The sequence below is a fragment of the Neopsephotus bourkii genome, unplaced genomic scaffold (assembly GCF_033783945.1).
Source record: "Neopsephotus bourkii isolate Nb327-2 ecotype Australia unplaced genomic scaffold, CSIRO-AGI_Nbou_v1 NB_678, whole genome shotgun sequence".
In the NCBI taxonomy this organism is placed as follows: Eukaryota; Metazoa; Chordata; class Aves; order Psittaciformes; family Psittacidae; genus Neopsephotus; species Neopsephotus bourkii.
In genome coordinates, this window is record NW_026901177.1 from 1,990,172 (window position 1) to 2,005,802 (window position 15,631).

The 15,631-nt window shown below is 40.5% G+C and overlaps 1 protein-coding gene across 2 annotated transcripts in view; it reads left to right on the forward strand.

Moving 5' to 3' along the window:
- GNB4 (G protein subunit beta 4) overlaps positions 1–13,575 on the forward strand; it is a 33,064-nt gene extending 19,489 nt beyond the window's left edge. Inside the window, exons 3-10 of one of the 2 annotated variants that reach the window (XM_061353526.1) lie at positions 2,441–2,479; positions 3,202–3,308; positions 4,285–4,348; positions 5,153–5,315; positions 5,514–5,580; positions 5,742–5,943; positions 7,160–7,376; positions 8,614–13,575. In XM_061353526.1, the coding sequence (XP_061209510.1) occupies positions 2,441–2,479; positions 3,202–3,308; positions 4,285–4,348; positions 5,153–5,315; positions 5,514–5,580; positions 5,742–5,943; positions 7,160–7,376; positions 8,614–8,720 (966 nt within the window). In that variant the 3' untranslated portion in view covers positions 8,721–13,575. Of the gene's footprint in view, positions 1–2,440; positions 2,480–3,201; positions 3,309–4,284; positions 4,349–5,152; positions 5,316–5,513; positions 5,581–5,741; positions 5,944–7,159; positions 7,377–8,613 lie in introns of those variants that run through there. The other variant, XM_061353527.1, reaches the window with a different exon arrangement.
- The last annotated feature ends 2,056 nt before the right edge of the window (positions 13,576–15,631 follow it).

Sequence of the window (15,631 nt, forward strand, 5' to 3'; positions counted from 1 at the left end):
TATTTTTTTTCTTTACAATACCTAGGTGATGCAGTACCTTTGCCTCTCCATGCTGTTATTACAGCTCTAGCTCTGTACACAGACACACTATGCTGGAGGGATAAAGTAAGGCTGCATGAAGTTTTAGTGCAGGAAGTTTGAAATGTCAGTGAATAATGAACCATTAGATAGCAGATGGCTTTATGATCCCCAGTTCTGTCTGTAATAAAAAAAATAAATATAAAGCATAATAAAATTCTCATGTGATGCATGTCCTCACTTTCAGAATTGAAAACCGGGTTATGATGTCTGGAGGTGTTGTATACTTGGTACAGTGTCATTTGAAATTGAATGACATTTTGAACAAATAAAGACACTATATTTAGAAAAACACATAGAGGGTTTTTTTTTAGAGAAAAATGAAATCCTATGTGTGTGTGCTGGGAAGTTGTGGGAGCTGCACAATCCGCATGGAGTGCATAGATTTTTCTCACAAATTCTGCGTTGTCTACTGTATGAACTGAGAAAAAGCTACAACTGTATAGAGGAAGGTGTTTATGTTATGAAACTAATGTGTCCCTCTCCCTGGCAGGAGGTTGGAACTAGACCATCTTTAAGGTCCCTTCCAACCCAAACTGTTCTGGGATATTAATGATTCTGTTACGATGATTCATATGTAGAAATGACAGTTAAAATTGGAGAATTAAAATAGCCTGCTGAAACTTTGCTTTCGCTCCAGCTTTGCCAATCGCATGGCAAGTAATTAGACAGCCCTAAGTATAGGTGTTGCTAATAGCTCTTTCTTTAGAAAAATTGCTTTGTTTTGTTCAGTCTGCATTCAGAATTCATTTGATGTTGAACGTGTTCAAGTATTTCAGCTAAACTAAACAAAGTTGTTTAAAATGCAGTGTGTTTCTTCCTGTGGATGAAATAAGTCCTGAGCGCTAGGGGATTTGCTGCCTTGGTATTTTAAACCCCTCCTGATTCCAGACGTCAACATTTTATAAATATTTTTACAGTTCAGACGTTTTAAAAGAAGTTGAGATGGTTTAATCCACTCTAAGGCTTGTGCTCTGGGAGGAAAGCTATAAAGGGTGGTCAAAAAAACATGCACTAAAAATTGCTAAAGTTGCAGTGTCAAGTAACTCTCAAGCAGGAGCTTGAAAAACTTTAAGATCCCAGTCTGAAAGTGTTGGTGCAGTTCCAAAATGGGTTGAGTAAATGTTTCCGTTCTTCCTCTCAAAGAGGGCATTGCCATCAGTGCACAGATTGCATGCTATCCTGGGACTGGGCAGGACAAAGAGATTAGTAGCGAAGGTGGCCATCCATCTGTCATTTGTGAGGGGCCTGCTTCACTGCTTACAGCAGTTGGAAGGTATTTGGGGAAATTACAGGGAGTTAGAGGATCTTGTTAGAGAGTGCTAATCTTTCAATACTGCTGTTGATAATTTTATTATCAACATAATCCTTCAATACTACTGTTGATAATTTTATCTTTAATTTGTGCTATAAAGTCCCTGTCTTTAATATTAAGTAGTTATTTTAAACCATGCTTCTCAGAAGTGGTTGCTGACTGTGTGCCTATTTATTTGTTTTTCTGGAGCTGAGTTGTCAGGGTGTGCTGTAGTCACAATTGCAACTGAAACCAGGCTTCGCAAAATCAGGGTGTTGCCTTTGTCAGGAATCTCATCTGTTACTCTGATTATACAAACAAAAGTGAAGTCTGTTTTCTAGGTAAGATTGAATAATGTGCAGAAGTATGTCATATACCCATAAAGTCTGAAATAATGAAAGACAGGAGGATTTTCATGGAGACATGAGCACAATCCATTCCATGAAATGAATGAGGGTGTTAGTTGACTGTTTTTATCTTGATTTTGTATGAAGTGCTTCAGCAGCTTAAGCTTCAGTTAAACCTGCTGTCTGTCCTGCTCTCCAGGTCTGCCTGTTAATTTTCAACCTGCCTCTCATAACTAGCATCATCACAGCTGTGCTCATAAGGGGGTTAATGCAAGAGTCTCCTGTAGCACAAAGCTTGCTAATTATATATACATATATATATATCTATAGTTGCTTTTTTCAGGTGGATTGCTTTTTCCCTTGGTGCTCAGCACACCCTGAGCAAGCACATCCACAGCAGGGAAGGAGTACGGGGAAGAGGATAGGCTGTGGGACTTCAGGATGGGTCCAGATGCCTTTGAATCACATATTCCATAGAAAGGGACACCAGAGAAGGGCATGGCCCTCCTTAAGTCCCTTTCACTCTGCTACCACCAGCTTAGATTCCTTGGACAATAAAACATCAGGGTGACAGAAGGCATATTGGCATGTAAGCTGATGTTTGCTTGAGGCATTTTGAGTGTAGTAAAGTCTATCTTAAGAGTTATTTTTCCTTTAGGTGCCTTCAGTTGTTGCTCAGTGTTGCCTTTTAGATTGAAATTGTCCCATTATTTTGTTTCAGGATGCAAGAAAAGCATGTAGCGACACAACTCTTGCTCAGGTATGTTATGTTCTTGATTCTGTGCATAGGCTGTACTTGACGTATAAATAAAAATCCATACAGTTTATGTCTCTATCATGTTTGTACTTAGTAACTGACAGAATAAAGTGAAATAAGCCTTTGGAGATGTCCTGTGTATTTTTACAGTTACTTAAAACCAATACAAAACAACCTCACTGAAAAAACCCAAACCAAGTAAAACAGCAAAAAGCCCCAACTGGTCAAAACCCACCACCATCATAATGAGTCCCGCTTCCAGTTTACAAACAGAGGATGTTTATTGAGTTCAGTATATTTAGAAAGACTTAAATGTCTTCTAGCTCTGTTCTGGAAACAGAAGTATTTTGCATTTAAAGTTCTGCCATGCTTTGAAAAGTAGCAATGCAGCAAATACTGGAGTGTTTTCTTCCATTGGTTTTAACTGAAAACTTTTATATTTAATAACATGAAATAGCTTCAGTATTACAGGGCAGTATATTTTGAAAGCCTTCTGAAGTTTTAGGTACACCAGTAGTGAAGTTGTTAGTCTGTATTCTGTAAAGTTTTTCCTTAGCATTGCATGGCCCTAACTAATCCTGTGCTGTACGCTAGTGTCCTTTATGTTTAGTTTTACGTTGCATGCCAAGATAGATTATTTTCTATCAGAGTTCAAATGTATTTTGTTATCTTGTGTATTAAAAATAGTTCTAAGTATCTCAAGGGTTTGTTTTACTTATTTTTAGATCACAACAAGTCTGGACTCAGTGGGTCGAATTCAAATGCGAACAAGGCGTACGCTTAGAGGTCACTTAGCCAAAATCTATGCTATGCACTGGGGATCGGACTCAAGGTTTGTACAAGTGACCCTTAAACCTGCAGCTTAAGGGCTAGAAATCAGAATGTTGATTTCAGAGTTAATACCAGGTTTTGGGAGCCGTGTGCTATGGTGTTGGTCCTCTTACAGGGGGGGTCACAGACCACAGCTGTAGTGGGGTTTTTGTCTTTAGTTATAGTTCACCTTTTTATAGCCAGTGAGGATTGCCTAGTGGTAACAGAGGAGCCTTGACTGAAAAGAGAGGTATTTTGTGTGTTCTTACCACAGAGATTTTGCCCTTTCCTTCTTTTAGTGTTAACTATGTTCTTTGAGTCTTAAGCAGAGGAGTGTATGTGGTAGGGCATGTTTTGGGAATGATGGATATTGCATTTTCCATGATGTTGACTAATCCTGTAATTTCTGTGATAATGGAGATTTACAAACTTTACAAATTTTATTTCATTGAAAAAAAGATCCTTTTGTACACAGTGCAAAAAGTTACTTAGCTTCTAGGAAGGAGTTTTGTTGTGCTGCCTTTAGAGCACCTGATGGTCAGTTGGTAACGGTGCCTCATGGTTGATACTGTTTTGTAGTTCAGAAAGAAACGCTTCCGGAAGGAAATACATATAGAAGCTGCTCTCAAACCAGTATTTATTTCCCCTTGAATTTCTTGTTCATTTTTGTGTCACTGTGTAGATAAAATAGTATCTGAAAAATAAAAGCAGCGGAGAGAGTTCATAAAATGTGTTTTCAGTAAGTTTGCTTTTGTCCATTGTTAATCATGAGTCCCTGTGGACATGTGATTCTTTGGTCAGGTAATGTGTAGACTTTTGCACATTTATTTATTTTTTTCAAACACGATCTCCCCAATCTCCAACCTCCAAAGAAGGAGGGTAATAAAGAAATGATGACATTTCTGAATCACTTGGTTATCGTGCAGGATGTATGTCTGGTTTGAGCCTTTTGGGCAGTTTGTTTTATATTAACATAATTTATTTTATTTTACTTTCAGGCTACTAGTCAGTGCTTCTCAAGATGGAAAATTAATTATTTGGGATAGTTATACAACAAATAAGGTAGAGTTATTTATCATTGATATCAATAATTCATGGACACTGTGTGTGACTGAGGGGGCTTGTGTCTATTTTCTTCTACAGTTGCAAGGCAAAAATGAAAAGAGGCAGTCTTTTTCTAATCCAGACATAACCTTTTTCCTTTCATGAATAGCTGGTTACTAGTGATACGTTGTAGGTTGTGTTTCGGAAGCAATAGTTGTAGGTAACACATCACAGTTTCTTTCTAACTTGCTAGTGCGGTAGCTTGTAGCAGTTGCTCTCTGCCTGTGTGGTGTTGCTTCTGAAAGTCATTTGGTTTTAAATTGTAGAAATACACAACCTCAGAATTTACAAGAGATCTTTGGAGGGCAGAGAAAGCGGGGGGAAAGACGAAAGAAAAACCTGTTAAATAAGAGAAGCCTAGGTGGAGTGTGGAGTGGTGACCTGTTTTTGTGAACTGTCTGCTCTCCATGGGTACAACCATCCCACTTTATAACCTATAGTTCTGTAGAAGAATTGGACAAAGGAATTTAAGTAGAATAAACAAATGTTGAAAATGTTTATGTTTAGAATAGCTTTCCTATTAAATAATGTTGTACTGAAGTTCTGTACATCTGCTTTGGAGCCTACTGGCACTTTTTCATCCTAGTGTGTATGTTTGTTTAGATATGAAATGGGTTGTAATATGTTGTAAAATCAAAATACTGAAACTTAAGATACACACTTTGTCTAGTCTGCTCTAATTCACAAACTGATATGAATGAGCTCCGTGAAAAATGAAAGCTGACGTGTAATGTGGCATTCATGAGCTCTGTCTTTCTGCAGATGCATGCCATTCCTTTGAGATCCTCCTGGGTGATGACTTGCGCATACGCACCGTCTGGAAACTACGTTGCTTGTGGTGGATTGGACAACATCTGTTCCATATACAACTTAAAAACCAGAGAGGGCAATGTGAGAGTGAGCCGAGAGCTGCCAGGGCATACAGGTCAGCCGTATTCTTGCTTCAGCTTTGCTTTTTTATTGTACTGAATGAATCAGTCTCACTTTGAAGTGCGTTGTGAACTGTGAATTAGTTTTGTTGGTTAAAGACTAGCTGTGGGAGAGCTTTATAATCACTGCTCTTGGATTTAAACTTCAGTTGTTACTCCTGCCTCTGAAACTAACATAAAGGTTTTGTTTTCAGGTTACTTGTCCTGTTGTCGCTTTCTGGATGACAACCAAATTGTCACTAGCTCAGGAGACACCACTTGGTGAGTTTTTGAGCTGTTGCCCCCTTTCCCCTCTATTTCCCTCACTTCTTTATTTCCTTCATCCCCTCACCCATCCTCTCCAATGCCTTAGTTTGTATTTGAAACTTAAAACTCTCAGATAAACCACATACATTGTATTAATATTGTCACTTTACCTGCAGCGCTTTGTGGGATATTGAAACTGGTCAACAGACCACCACATTCACTGGGCATACTGGCGATGTGATGAGTCTCTCCCTAAGTCCAGATATGAGGACTTTTGTTTCGGGTGCCTGTGATGCCTCCTCGAAGCTTTGGGATATTCGAGATGGAATGTGCAGGCAGTCATTCACAGGGCATGTGTCAGATATTAATGCAGTTTGTGTAAGTGATCATTTATATTTCCACATGGGAAGAAAGGGGGAGGATAAAAGCTGTAGTTACATGAATTCAGCTTATTTTCTACTGGGTTACCTTGATTTAAAAATAAAGTACTTTGTTAGGGTGGTGACTAAAACTGTATGTAATGAAGAAGGTTGTCTGATAAACTTATAATCTAGTTTATAAATGAATTATTATTACTGTTGTCTGTGATGTGTTGAGGTGTTCTTGGAATAGTTTTGGCTGTTTTTGTTCAGTAACTGAGAACTTTTATTAAGAAGCAAAGAATGGAGGAGTGAAACTTTTTTGCAGTGTGGTGATGTATTTGAAACTGAAAATTGTAGATAAACGCAATATGCTGACAGGGAGCAAAATAGCCAGGCATCTTCATCTTAAAGTTCTGTGTTGAACAAAAGTACTTGATGTATTTTGTTGAAAAGAGCTTTTGACAAAATACTCTGGAAGGCAAAGTTTAAATCAGTACATATGTTGAATATTCATCCCTGGAATAATTTTGTAATATTTATAAACTGGATTTCCTTTCTGTCATAGTAACACTATGTTCTGATCTGCAAGATACACACTCCGATAAATAGGGAATGAAATTTAAGGCTAAGCTGCATCTGGTTTTGATAAACATGAGACATTATAAAGGCTGAGAAAATACCAAAAGCATGACCAGTAGAAAAATGCAGTTCCTATACTTAGACCTGAATCCTGAGCTATGTTGAGCTCTCTTAATTCCCATTTCAGTCAATATGGCTGTTGTAAGAATGACTCTGATCTGGAGTAGGTTTTTTGGAAACTGAATTGCTTGCAATCCAGTCTCCTGGCTGAGCAAATCAGGATGGCCAGCTCAAGATGGAACATTGCGCTCATTCCACCCAGGTCTTCCTGGCCCACAGCCAGGATCCACATAACTGCCTTTTGCTTCGTTTTGTACGAGTTAGTTGCATCTCCTTTGATTCCTGTTAATACCACTTGTAGGAATTGTCTGGGTAAAACTTCAGTCGTTCAGGTGTCACCAATACTATTCTAGAAGCGTTCTGTTGTGTAGATTTTTTTAACATGCAGATTGGTTTGGGGTTTGTGTTTTAAATAAATGATTGTGCCTTTACCTTGTCACCCTGGCAAAATAATCCTGTGATGTTCTTGAAAGAATGCATGGGCAATGTATCTTTCTGGTGTCAAACTCGTGTCTCTTAATTAAAACTTCCAGTTTTTCCCTAATGGACATGCATTTGCCACTGGATCTGATGATGCCACTTGCCGACTCTTTGACCTACGTGCCGACCAGGAATTAATGCTGTACTCTCACGACAACATCATCTGTGGGATCACTTCTGTAGCCTTCTCGAAAAGCGGCCGCCTCTTGCTAGCAGGTTATGATGACTTCAACTGCAACGTGTGGGATACTCTGAAAGGGGAGAGAGCAGGTGAGGACACATAACTGCAATGAGCTGAGCTTTTCCATTTCCTTAGCAGAAGATGGATATTCAGAATCTGTGCAGAACACTGAACCAGCTCCTTGCCAGTGCTATTGCTGATGATATGGAACCTGCTTGCTTTGTTTAAATGCCATGTTCTTTTGGAATGGCATCCTTTTATTTTTTTGCATTTGGTTATATCCTCCAGTTGTTACACTGCATTATAGTTTCATCTGTATGATGTGTGAAGTAAATGCTTCAGTTAGTGAAATAGTCTTGTTCTTGGATATTGCCTATTATATATCTGTGCTGGAAGATACCAGCTCTTGAGGCTAAGGAACAGCCTCCACAATTATGTCTACAGGAAATTTATTTGACTCAAGTGTGTGAAATGAAGTAATACAAAATTACACGTTTGCAGGACATAACTTGGATTATAGTAAATTACACTGGTCCTTTTGCTCTGGGGACAATAATTTCCTGCTGTTGGGAGAAGAGGGGAAGTGGACATTTTTAGTCTTTGAGTTAGTCACTTCTGTCAGGATAGGCAGCATAGCTGCATCATTCTTGCTTTGTACAGTAAATCAAATGATGGGGCCTGGTTAAGCTCTGAACCTTGATTTTGTGCTCAGACTGAAAATCTGTCCTTTTCCTTAAGGGACATGGACAGGCTGAGTTTTAATAGACCTGGATGTGGTACCTCAGGAGAGCAGACAAGTGCAAATAGAAGGAAACCAAAAAGAAAGCAGGAGGAGGCAGGGTACAGTGCTGACTTTCCTATAGTCTCACACAAGTACATGGGGGATTTTTGATCCTTATGGTTTGCAAACATGAGAATCTCAAGGTAGCTCCTGTATCCAGGGCACTGTCAGGAGATAATCACATTTGTTTTCAGAAGCGCTTGATGGCCAGAAATGTGGACAGCGTTGTTGAAAGCAAGGGAAGAACATAGAGAGACTGAATAGGGATGAGGAGGTCTTGGGGGGCAGGGAGATGGGGCAGAAAGGAAAAATGAGGGCAAGAAAAATGGAGGGAATAGTGTGCTTCCACGTTTGTTAAAAACCTCCTTGGGTTTCTTTACGGCTGTTGTATGTACAGAGTTCTTCAGGGGAAGGAGAAAAAGGATGATTAGAACTTGCAGTACATTGTTCTTAGCAAATCTGAAGATTTCTCTGGGCGAGCAGAGGAACAGCTGAAGTCCTTGGCATTCTGTGGATGCTAACTTCTGTTGCTTCTTCTTTTGCAGGTGTCCTTGCTGGCCATGACAACCGTGTGAGCTGTTTAGGTGTTACTGATGATGGCATGGCTGTAGCTACAGGGTCTTGGGACAGTTTTCTCAGAATCTGGAATTAACTGGGATCCAAACATGTACATTCTCCATTTGAGATCTGGAGAGATCAATGCTGCAGCCTATAGCTGTGAAATAACATTTCTACCTTGTATTTGCAGGTGAAGTTTTTCTATTCACTGATTATTACACAAAAAGGCTTTCTGTAAACTAGAAAAAAAAATCAAGTGAAGAAATAGGGAGGGGGGAAGAAATCACTGACTTTTTAAAAGGGGCCAGCACACATAATCATGGTGACCGACAAACTAAGAGCCAGTCTTTTTGTTTTTGGTGGTTTGGTTAGATTGTCCTTGAAGGGTTTTTGCTTGTGCTCAGTCTGCTAATCCTGTACTTTTTTTTCTGTACATAACAGAATATACACGTTATAGCGGCCAATCATGTAACATGTGTCTGTATGTAAAGAAATATGTTTGCATTTTTTAAGGAACTACATTTATAGCTTTGCTTTTAACCCAAGATGTCACTTCCGAGTTTTGTAGTGGATGAACTAGATTGCTGTTTTAAATGTTTTTGTGAATTTACTGTAGATAAAGTGAAGCCAATGGTATGTATGTGTTTTTATAATGGAAGGCATTTGAACTTTTGTTTTTTTAAAGGCCCTGGAGACTCCCAGTTAATACCTACCGCCTTACACACTCACTTCTTGACCTGCTTGCCTGTTTTTAATCCTGGGGGTTCCTTCTCCAAGCTAGTGGTTCCTGGTTCATCCATTGTCAATCATGGCCTCCAAACACCAAGGAGTTAACGCCAGGAAGACCTGCAACAACAGCAAAAAATAATTATAAAATAATAACATTTTATAAATCAGAACTATTAGAGCTTCCTTACTGCAGCTTTTCACGTCAGTTACTCCACGCAGTCCTCGGGTATGGAAGCCCAGTGCCCTCCATTGCTGTTGTTAAGTGGCCGAGTGCTTTTCCTTCCAACAGTTCAGCTCTAAGTAATGAGGTTGTTTCAGCCCATCCCAAACTCTGTCTGACCTGCACTCCCAGACTGACTGGGCATGCTGCTCAGTGCAGGGAGCTGTGTGTTTGCAAAGTGTGCTCAATTACCACAATTAGCTGAGAAATTCAGGAGGACTTTGCTTAAATTCTTAACATAGATTTAAATGTGCAGTTAATCCCCCTCGAAGTTAGGGGCTTGCCAAAGCATACCGCAACCAAAAGCGCTTGTCAGTTATGTGCAGTGTGAAGTCTAAAAGGAATTGCGTAACTTGCAACAAACCAAATAACGTTGCTTACCTGTGTGACCCTTTAAAACTTCACCCTGTCAACTTTGTGACTTGCTTCTTCTCCTGTGGTCACAGAGCTCTGTGCTGTGGGGGCTTATTAGATGCTAATTGTTCTGCAGCTCTGACACTGTAAATAGCCATTTCCTCCCCCGTTCCTGATTTTATTCTGGTTTTGATGTCAGCTGCTTATAATGATAGGTTCTGATAAAGTACAGGTGAATGTAGCTGTAGGAAAATCAAGGGACTGATGCCTGTTTGAAGTGACCCGAGATCAGTTAACTTCTTGGTGCCTGGCAGCACTCCTGCACTTGCAGTGGATGTTCTCTTGGAACCTGGACGTCTGTGGCATTTTCAGAAAAGGGAATCAAGTCCTGTTGGCTTCTCGGAAGTGGCTTTTTTTTAAGATAATGCAAATTTTAGATCATCAGGTTGGAAGGTAATGTTGATCTGCCCTCATCTGAAGCTATGGGGGAGCCTGGGTATCTTGGGGTCAGGTAGGAAATAAAAGGGCCTGGTATCTTGTAATACACCACAGCAGATTTGTGGCCAAGATGACTTCTTGTCAAGTTTCTGCCATTTTTAAATCCTAAACTTTGGTACTTCCAGACTGTGCCTGTAAACCTGCCATGTCTGTAATGGTGAAGGTGCCAAGAAACCTACCAGTCAATCACAGTAAATTCACCTTTAGAAAAAGGCGCACCTTGTGCTTTAGAAGGAAACATTTCCTGACAGCAGACTGCGGTGTAGGACCAAAATCACACTGTATTGTATGTCACAGGGATGCCTGAGCATTTTGCTTTATGATGTCTGCATTAACAGAACTATTACGGAATTGCTGTTACTCTTCCAAGCGAGCAGCTCTTCGGGATCTTGCAGACATGGGTTATTTTTTCAGTGGTGCACTTGTTGTTTTTAATTCACAGCTGCCTTGAGCGAATCATTCTGGAAATTTGTTACTAAGGCATTTTAAGAAAATCTTCTTTTTCTAAAAAGTGGTTTTCCGTAGAAGTGTTTTGAACCAATTTCCTAATGAACACCTTCGAGAAGACAGGTGCCATTTTTACATTATTCTGGTATTAAGAACTAGTTTCTACTTGCAAAACTCCAATAAGATTTTACAGATGTATATAACTTTTCTCAGCAGTTCAGGTAGACTGTAACGTGGTCATGGTTCTTGAGCAGGGATTGCCACAAATAATTTCACTGTCATCGTTTGATGGGCAACTGTCTGTTGGATTCAGCTGCTTTTAAAAGAAGGAATGCCAACTACATGCTGATGAGGTTTCCAAAAGCATCATGCAGGTATCTGCCGGCTTCTGCCATCCAGTTAACCAGTGTCTGTAGCATCGTGGGTCCCAAGGTGGCTCCTTCTGTGCTGGTGAACAAGGAAACCTGGAAGGAGCCCATGCACAATGGGAGGAAAAAGGATATTCACGCTTCTGGGGAGCTTGTAGGAAACTGGTGGTAGATCCCACCAAGGTGACGTGTGCTGCTGAGTTACTGACCTGGATAGAGCTTAGATTTTGGTTGTTTTTTGTTTAAAGCCTACAGATTCAGTGTAAGGCATTGCTATCATATGAGGCCAAATAACGAACTTGCACAGGCTGGGTTATTTCCTTCTTTCCACAGTGATCAGTGGCCTTTCAAGATTGATGCCTTTACTAAAATGGATGGGGCTTTTATGGTAGAAGCTCAAACTCCTCCTAAAATGAGGAAGGTAATAAATTGACCCTTCTTCAGTTTTACTTCAAAGGTTTTACTCCCAGTTTTGAATCTCAAACAAAGGGAGTGTGCCTATAGTTTAACGTTGGTTCAGGTATGTGTCTTGTGTGATTTCTGCCTGTACACCACAACCTTCTTACACTGGAGGTTTTGCAGCACTAGCGGGTCCATTGGAACCCATCTGTAATGGTTTGTTGCCAAACCACATCATTACCTGAATGTCACGCAACTTGTGTAATTACAGCAATGGAGGAACTAAGACCACTGTGCCCAAACGGTGGTGCCGTAACTCGTACCCAGCCTCTTGTCTATGGCTTGGAAAGTGGAGCTATGTGCTTTGGGTAACAAGATGTGTTTTATTCAGGTACAGTATTTTTGTCAGCATTTTCTAGTGTTGATGTATCTTTGCAATAGCAAATACTCATCTGGCAAGCTCCCAGCCCAGGCTTGTTCCCGTGTAGACTCAGACATGGGTTTGTCGGTAGAGATACTGGTTTACATTCTGGAAACCACAAGAAGCTTCTCCGTGGCATTATGCTGACGTGTACTTGCTTCCTCCAATACCGTGGGCCTGTTTCTGTCTCCAGACCTTTTTTCTTCCAAACATCGCTATCCTCTGCCTTGCTAAATTGCAGGTACATCGCAGTATCTGGCAGAAATGATAGTTCAGTGTATTGACAGCAACACAGTCCATTTCAAATGGAACTCAGATTAAATGGGCTTTTCCCCCTGCCACAGGAGAGGGCCTGACCTTGACCTGGCAAAGCTGAACTGCTGTTAACAGCTGGTCCTAGTGTGCTTACTGTAATGCATGGGTTGGAACTAGTTACTCTTTAATTCAGTTCGTGTAACCGCTTGTCCCACGATGAAGTTCACATTACTTTAAGGTGGAATGAAACCATTGTGAAAACATTCCAAGAGTGCTTAGTCTTTCCTATTTGAGGACACTGTCACCTCCACTAGGTTTAGTGCTGTGCTTTAAGATGTTGGTGAGAGTATTGGCTAATTAAACTAGTTGGTATAAATGGTCGTGTAGCAGAATGACTGATTTTGAGATAGCATTTCCTGTACAAGTACTTAAGCATGGGTTGATGGTGCACTTTGTATACCGTAATCTGGCATGCATGCTGGTAAAACTACTTCCTACACTTCGGAGGCACCACAAGCCTTTTTATCCAATTGCTGGTTATGTAAAATACATGCAGAATGTTAATGCAGTGTTGTTATGGTAAATGTGTGAACAGTGTTACTAATTGATATAATAACTGATAACAGATTACATGTGCCTGACATTCTTATACCACACAGTATGTTTAGGTTTTAACTAATACGGACTTCAGTGGAATAGTCTTAGGTATTTCAAGCCTTTGTTTTACTTACACAATGGTGCTCTCTTTGTGTTTTTTCTCCTTTTTTATTTTAAAAAACAAAAAGCATCTGAACCCTTGTAGTACATATTACGTCCAAAGGAGTCCAAAAAAAGTGCTTCTGAACACGCTTGGTTTTAATTTGCCTTTAGTTTCCAGCACTTCTCACCAGCTTGGTTTCTGTTTGTTTTGTTTCATTTTTTATCTTGTTGCTGACTACTTTGGAAAACTTCAGTAATGTTACCAATTATGAAGTGATTCTGCACTGCCTTTGGATTGTGTATGTATTCAGAAACAGTCTTAAAAGCTTTTATTTAAGCTATTAAAAAAAAACCAGGGACTTGTGCCATTTGTTCTTTAACAGTGCTGTTGTAAAAAGACTTCCCTGTGAAAAAAAAAAAAATCACTTGCTATGAACTCTGTTTATAGCTTCTTTTTTTTTCCACGATGGATCTTTTTCTTTGTATTTGTACAGTGGCTCAGTGAAAGATGTTGCCATGAGTTGATATTGTAACCAATAAACAAGTGCTTTTAACCAGACTCTTGCACCTGTGGCTCTTTTATTGCAGCATCCACATTGTTCCTGTTAACACTGCACGTGGACAGAGCCACACCTAACTCTTGCACCCAGTTACCTGGGCACAGTGAGCCAAGCTGAAGCCTATGCATCCGCAATGGCAACAGCAACATGCTGCGCAAGTAAATGCCCTAGAACAGATGCTGAGACAGCTTTTTCTTCCCCAGAGCAGAAGGGTGTTCTGCCTGCAGAGTGTGTTCTGCCTGAGGAAGGTGAGAGGCATGTTTATGCTCCAGTGTGGTGAGCTGGAAGTTACCCACCAATCCCAGAGTGGAAACAAACCCAGGTTTTACAATACTCATTCATCCTTGGTGTTAGAATCCCTGCTCACTCCACCACACTCCCACCAGGGGCAGACACTGTCACAGCCCCCCATTGTTAGGTCTGTATCAGTACTGCTTTTCTCCAGCACACTGAAGTGGGCAGTAAGCTGTATGAAATGCCCAGCTGGCTGCAGGAAACAGCTTTTTTAACTCAACCTCAGCAGCTTTGCCCTGTACTGGGTATGTACAGAGCTGCCAGAGCACTACCGTCTGGGTTTTCACCTTGGATACAGCTGTCAAATAACTGACTACAGCAAAGGGGTAGTACTGTTTTTAATAAATACCTCTATAGAACACATGCATGTCAAGTTTTATCTTCATACAACATCCATTAAACGCTCCAGGAAAAGAGCATTAACACACAGCTGTAACCTTACACACAACAAGGCTGGGCTGTCATTCAGTGCTGTAGTTCATGTTCTGTTGAAAGCCTGGAGGCTCCTCACACTTGCTGCTACTGACAGTTCCAGGAGAGCCGCGCTTGTGCTAGCACAGACATAAACAACAAGATACAGCATGGTGAAAGGGGCGTGCTTTGCTTGCCAACAACCACCTGTCCCTAGCATTAGATTTTAAATCTGTTTCCTTAAGATAGCCCTTATTTACTGGAAAACAGCAAATCCCTACATCTCGACTTTAAAGTTGAATGTCATTTAGTCACGTTAACAGTTGCATAAAAATATATAAATATTCTGAAAAGGATTTCTCTCTTAAAATAAGTTATTTTAAAAAGTCTAGTTAGAAAACATTAAATGAGTGCAGATGCAACAGCGAAAATGTGTCTTTTTTTTTTTAAAGAGGCTTTGTATTTCTGGGTATGAGCAAAGGTGGATACTGCAGCCCACCTGCCTTGTGGCTAACCCAGGAAAGAGCTGGGCTACAGCCCAACCAAGGAACTGCAGGATGGTGCGTAAGTACAAACTCTCCAACCCAGCTGCTTCCTGTGCCGTTAATCCAGCAGCAGGAGCTCAAGGTGGAGGCCCACATCCCCAGCTTTCTCCCCCAACATGAAACACCTGCTTAGCGAGTTCTCTTTGCCGGGACACGAGCTGGGTGGCGTCAACAGGTACCTGCAGCTCCCCCCAAGGGATGCTCTCATGTGCAAATGACCATTTCACTGCTTCACCAGCTGCAAGACAGACTTGTTGAAATTGGTTTATTTTTACTTAAGCAACACCATCTTGTCTAAATGAGTTATCCAGAAGGGAAACTAGAGCCTACTGCATTTCATTAGTGAAGGCTCTGTGCTTTACTATCACTTTTCACTTCCATTTACAGAAGAGAACTGCTGCCCAACACAATTTCATTTCCTTTCAAAACAAGTCAAAAGTCCTTCTCCATGCTAGAGTTTGTATCTTCCATCCTTAAACACACTCATGAAAAAGCAGCATCCTCCATCCCCAGGTAATTCCTAAACAACCCAAACTAGGAGATAGTGGTAACCATGATAAGCTCTCTCTCCCTGCATAAACTCCTGGATGCCAGGAAGCGAGACTTGCCACTGTTAAGTACTAATGGAAACCAGTGATGATTTGTGTTTTTATTGTCAAGTGCCCCAAGAAATTTAGTGTTTAATATATTTTTTAACCCCAAATCTGCCAAACAAGACACTCGAGAACCACTGCTCTTCAGTCTGATTTACCGTCAACCTTTTAGAATGATTAACAAACTTAATGAAAGGAACATCTAAAATAGA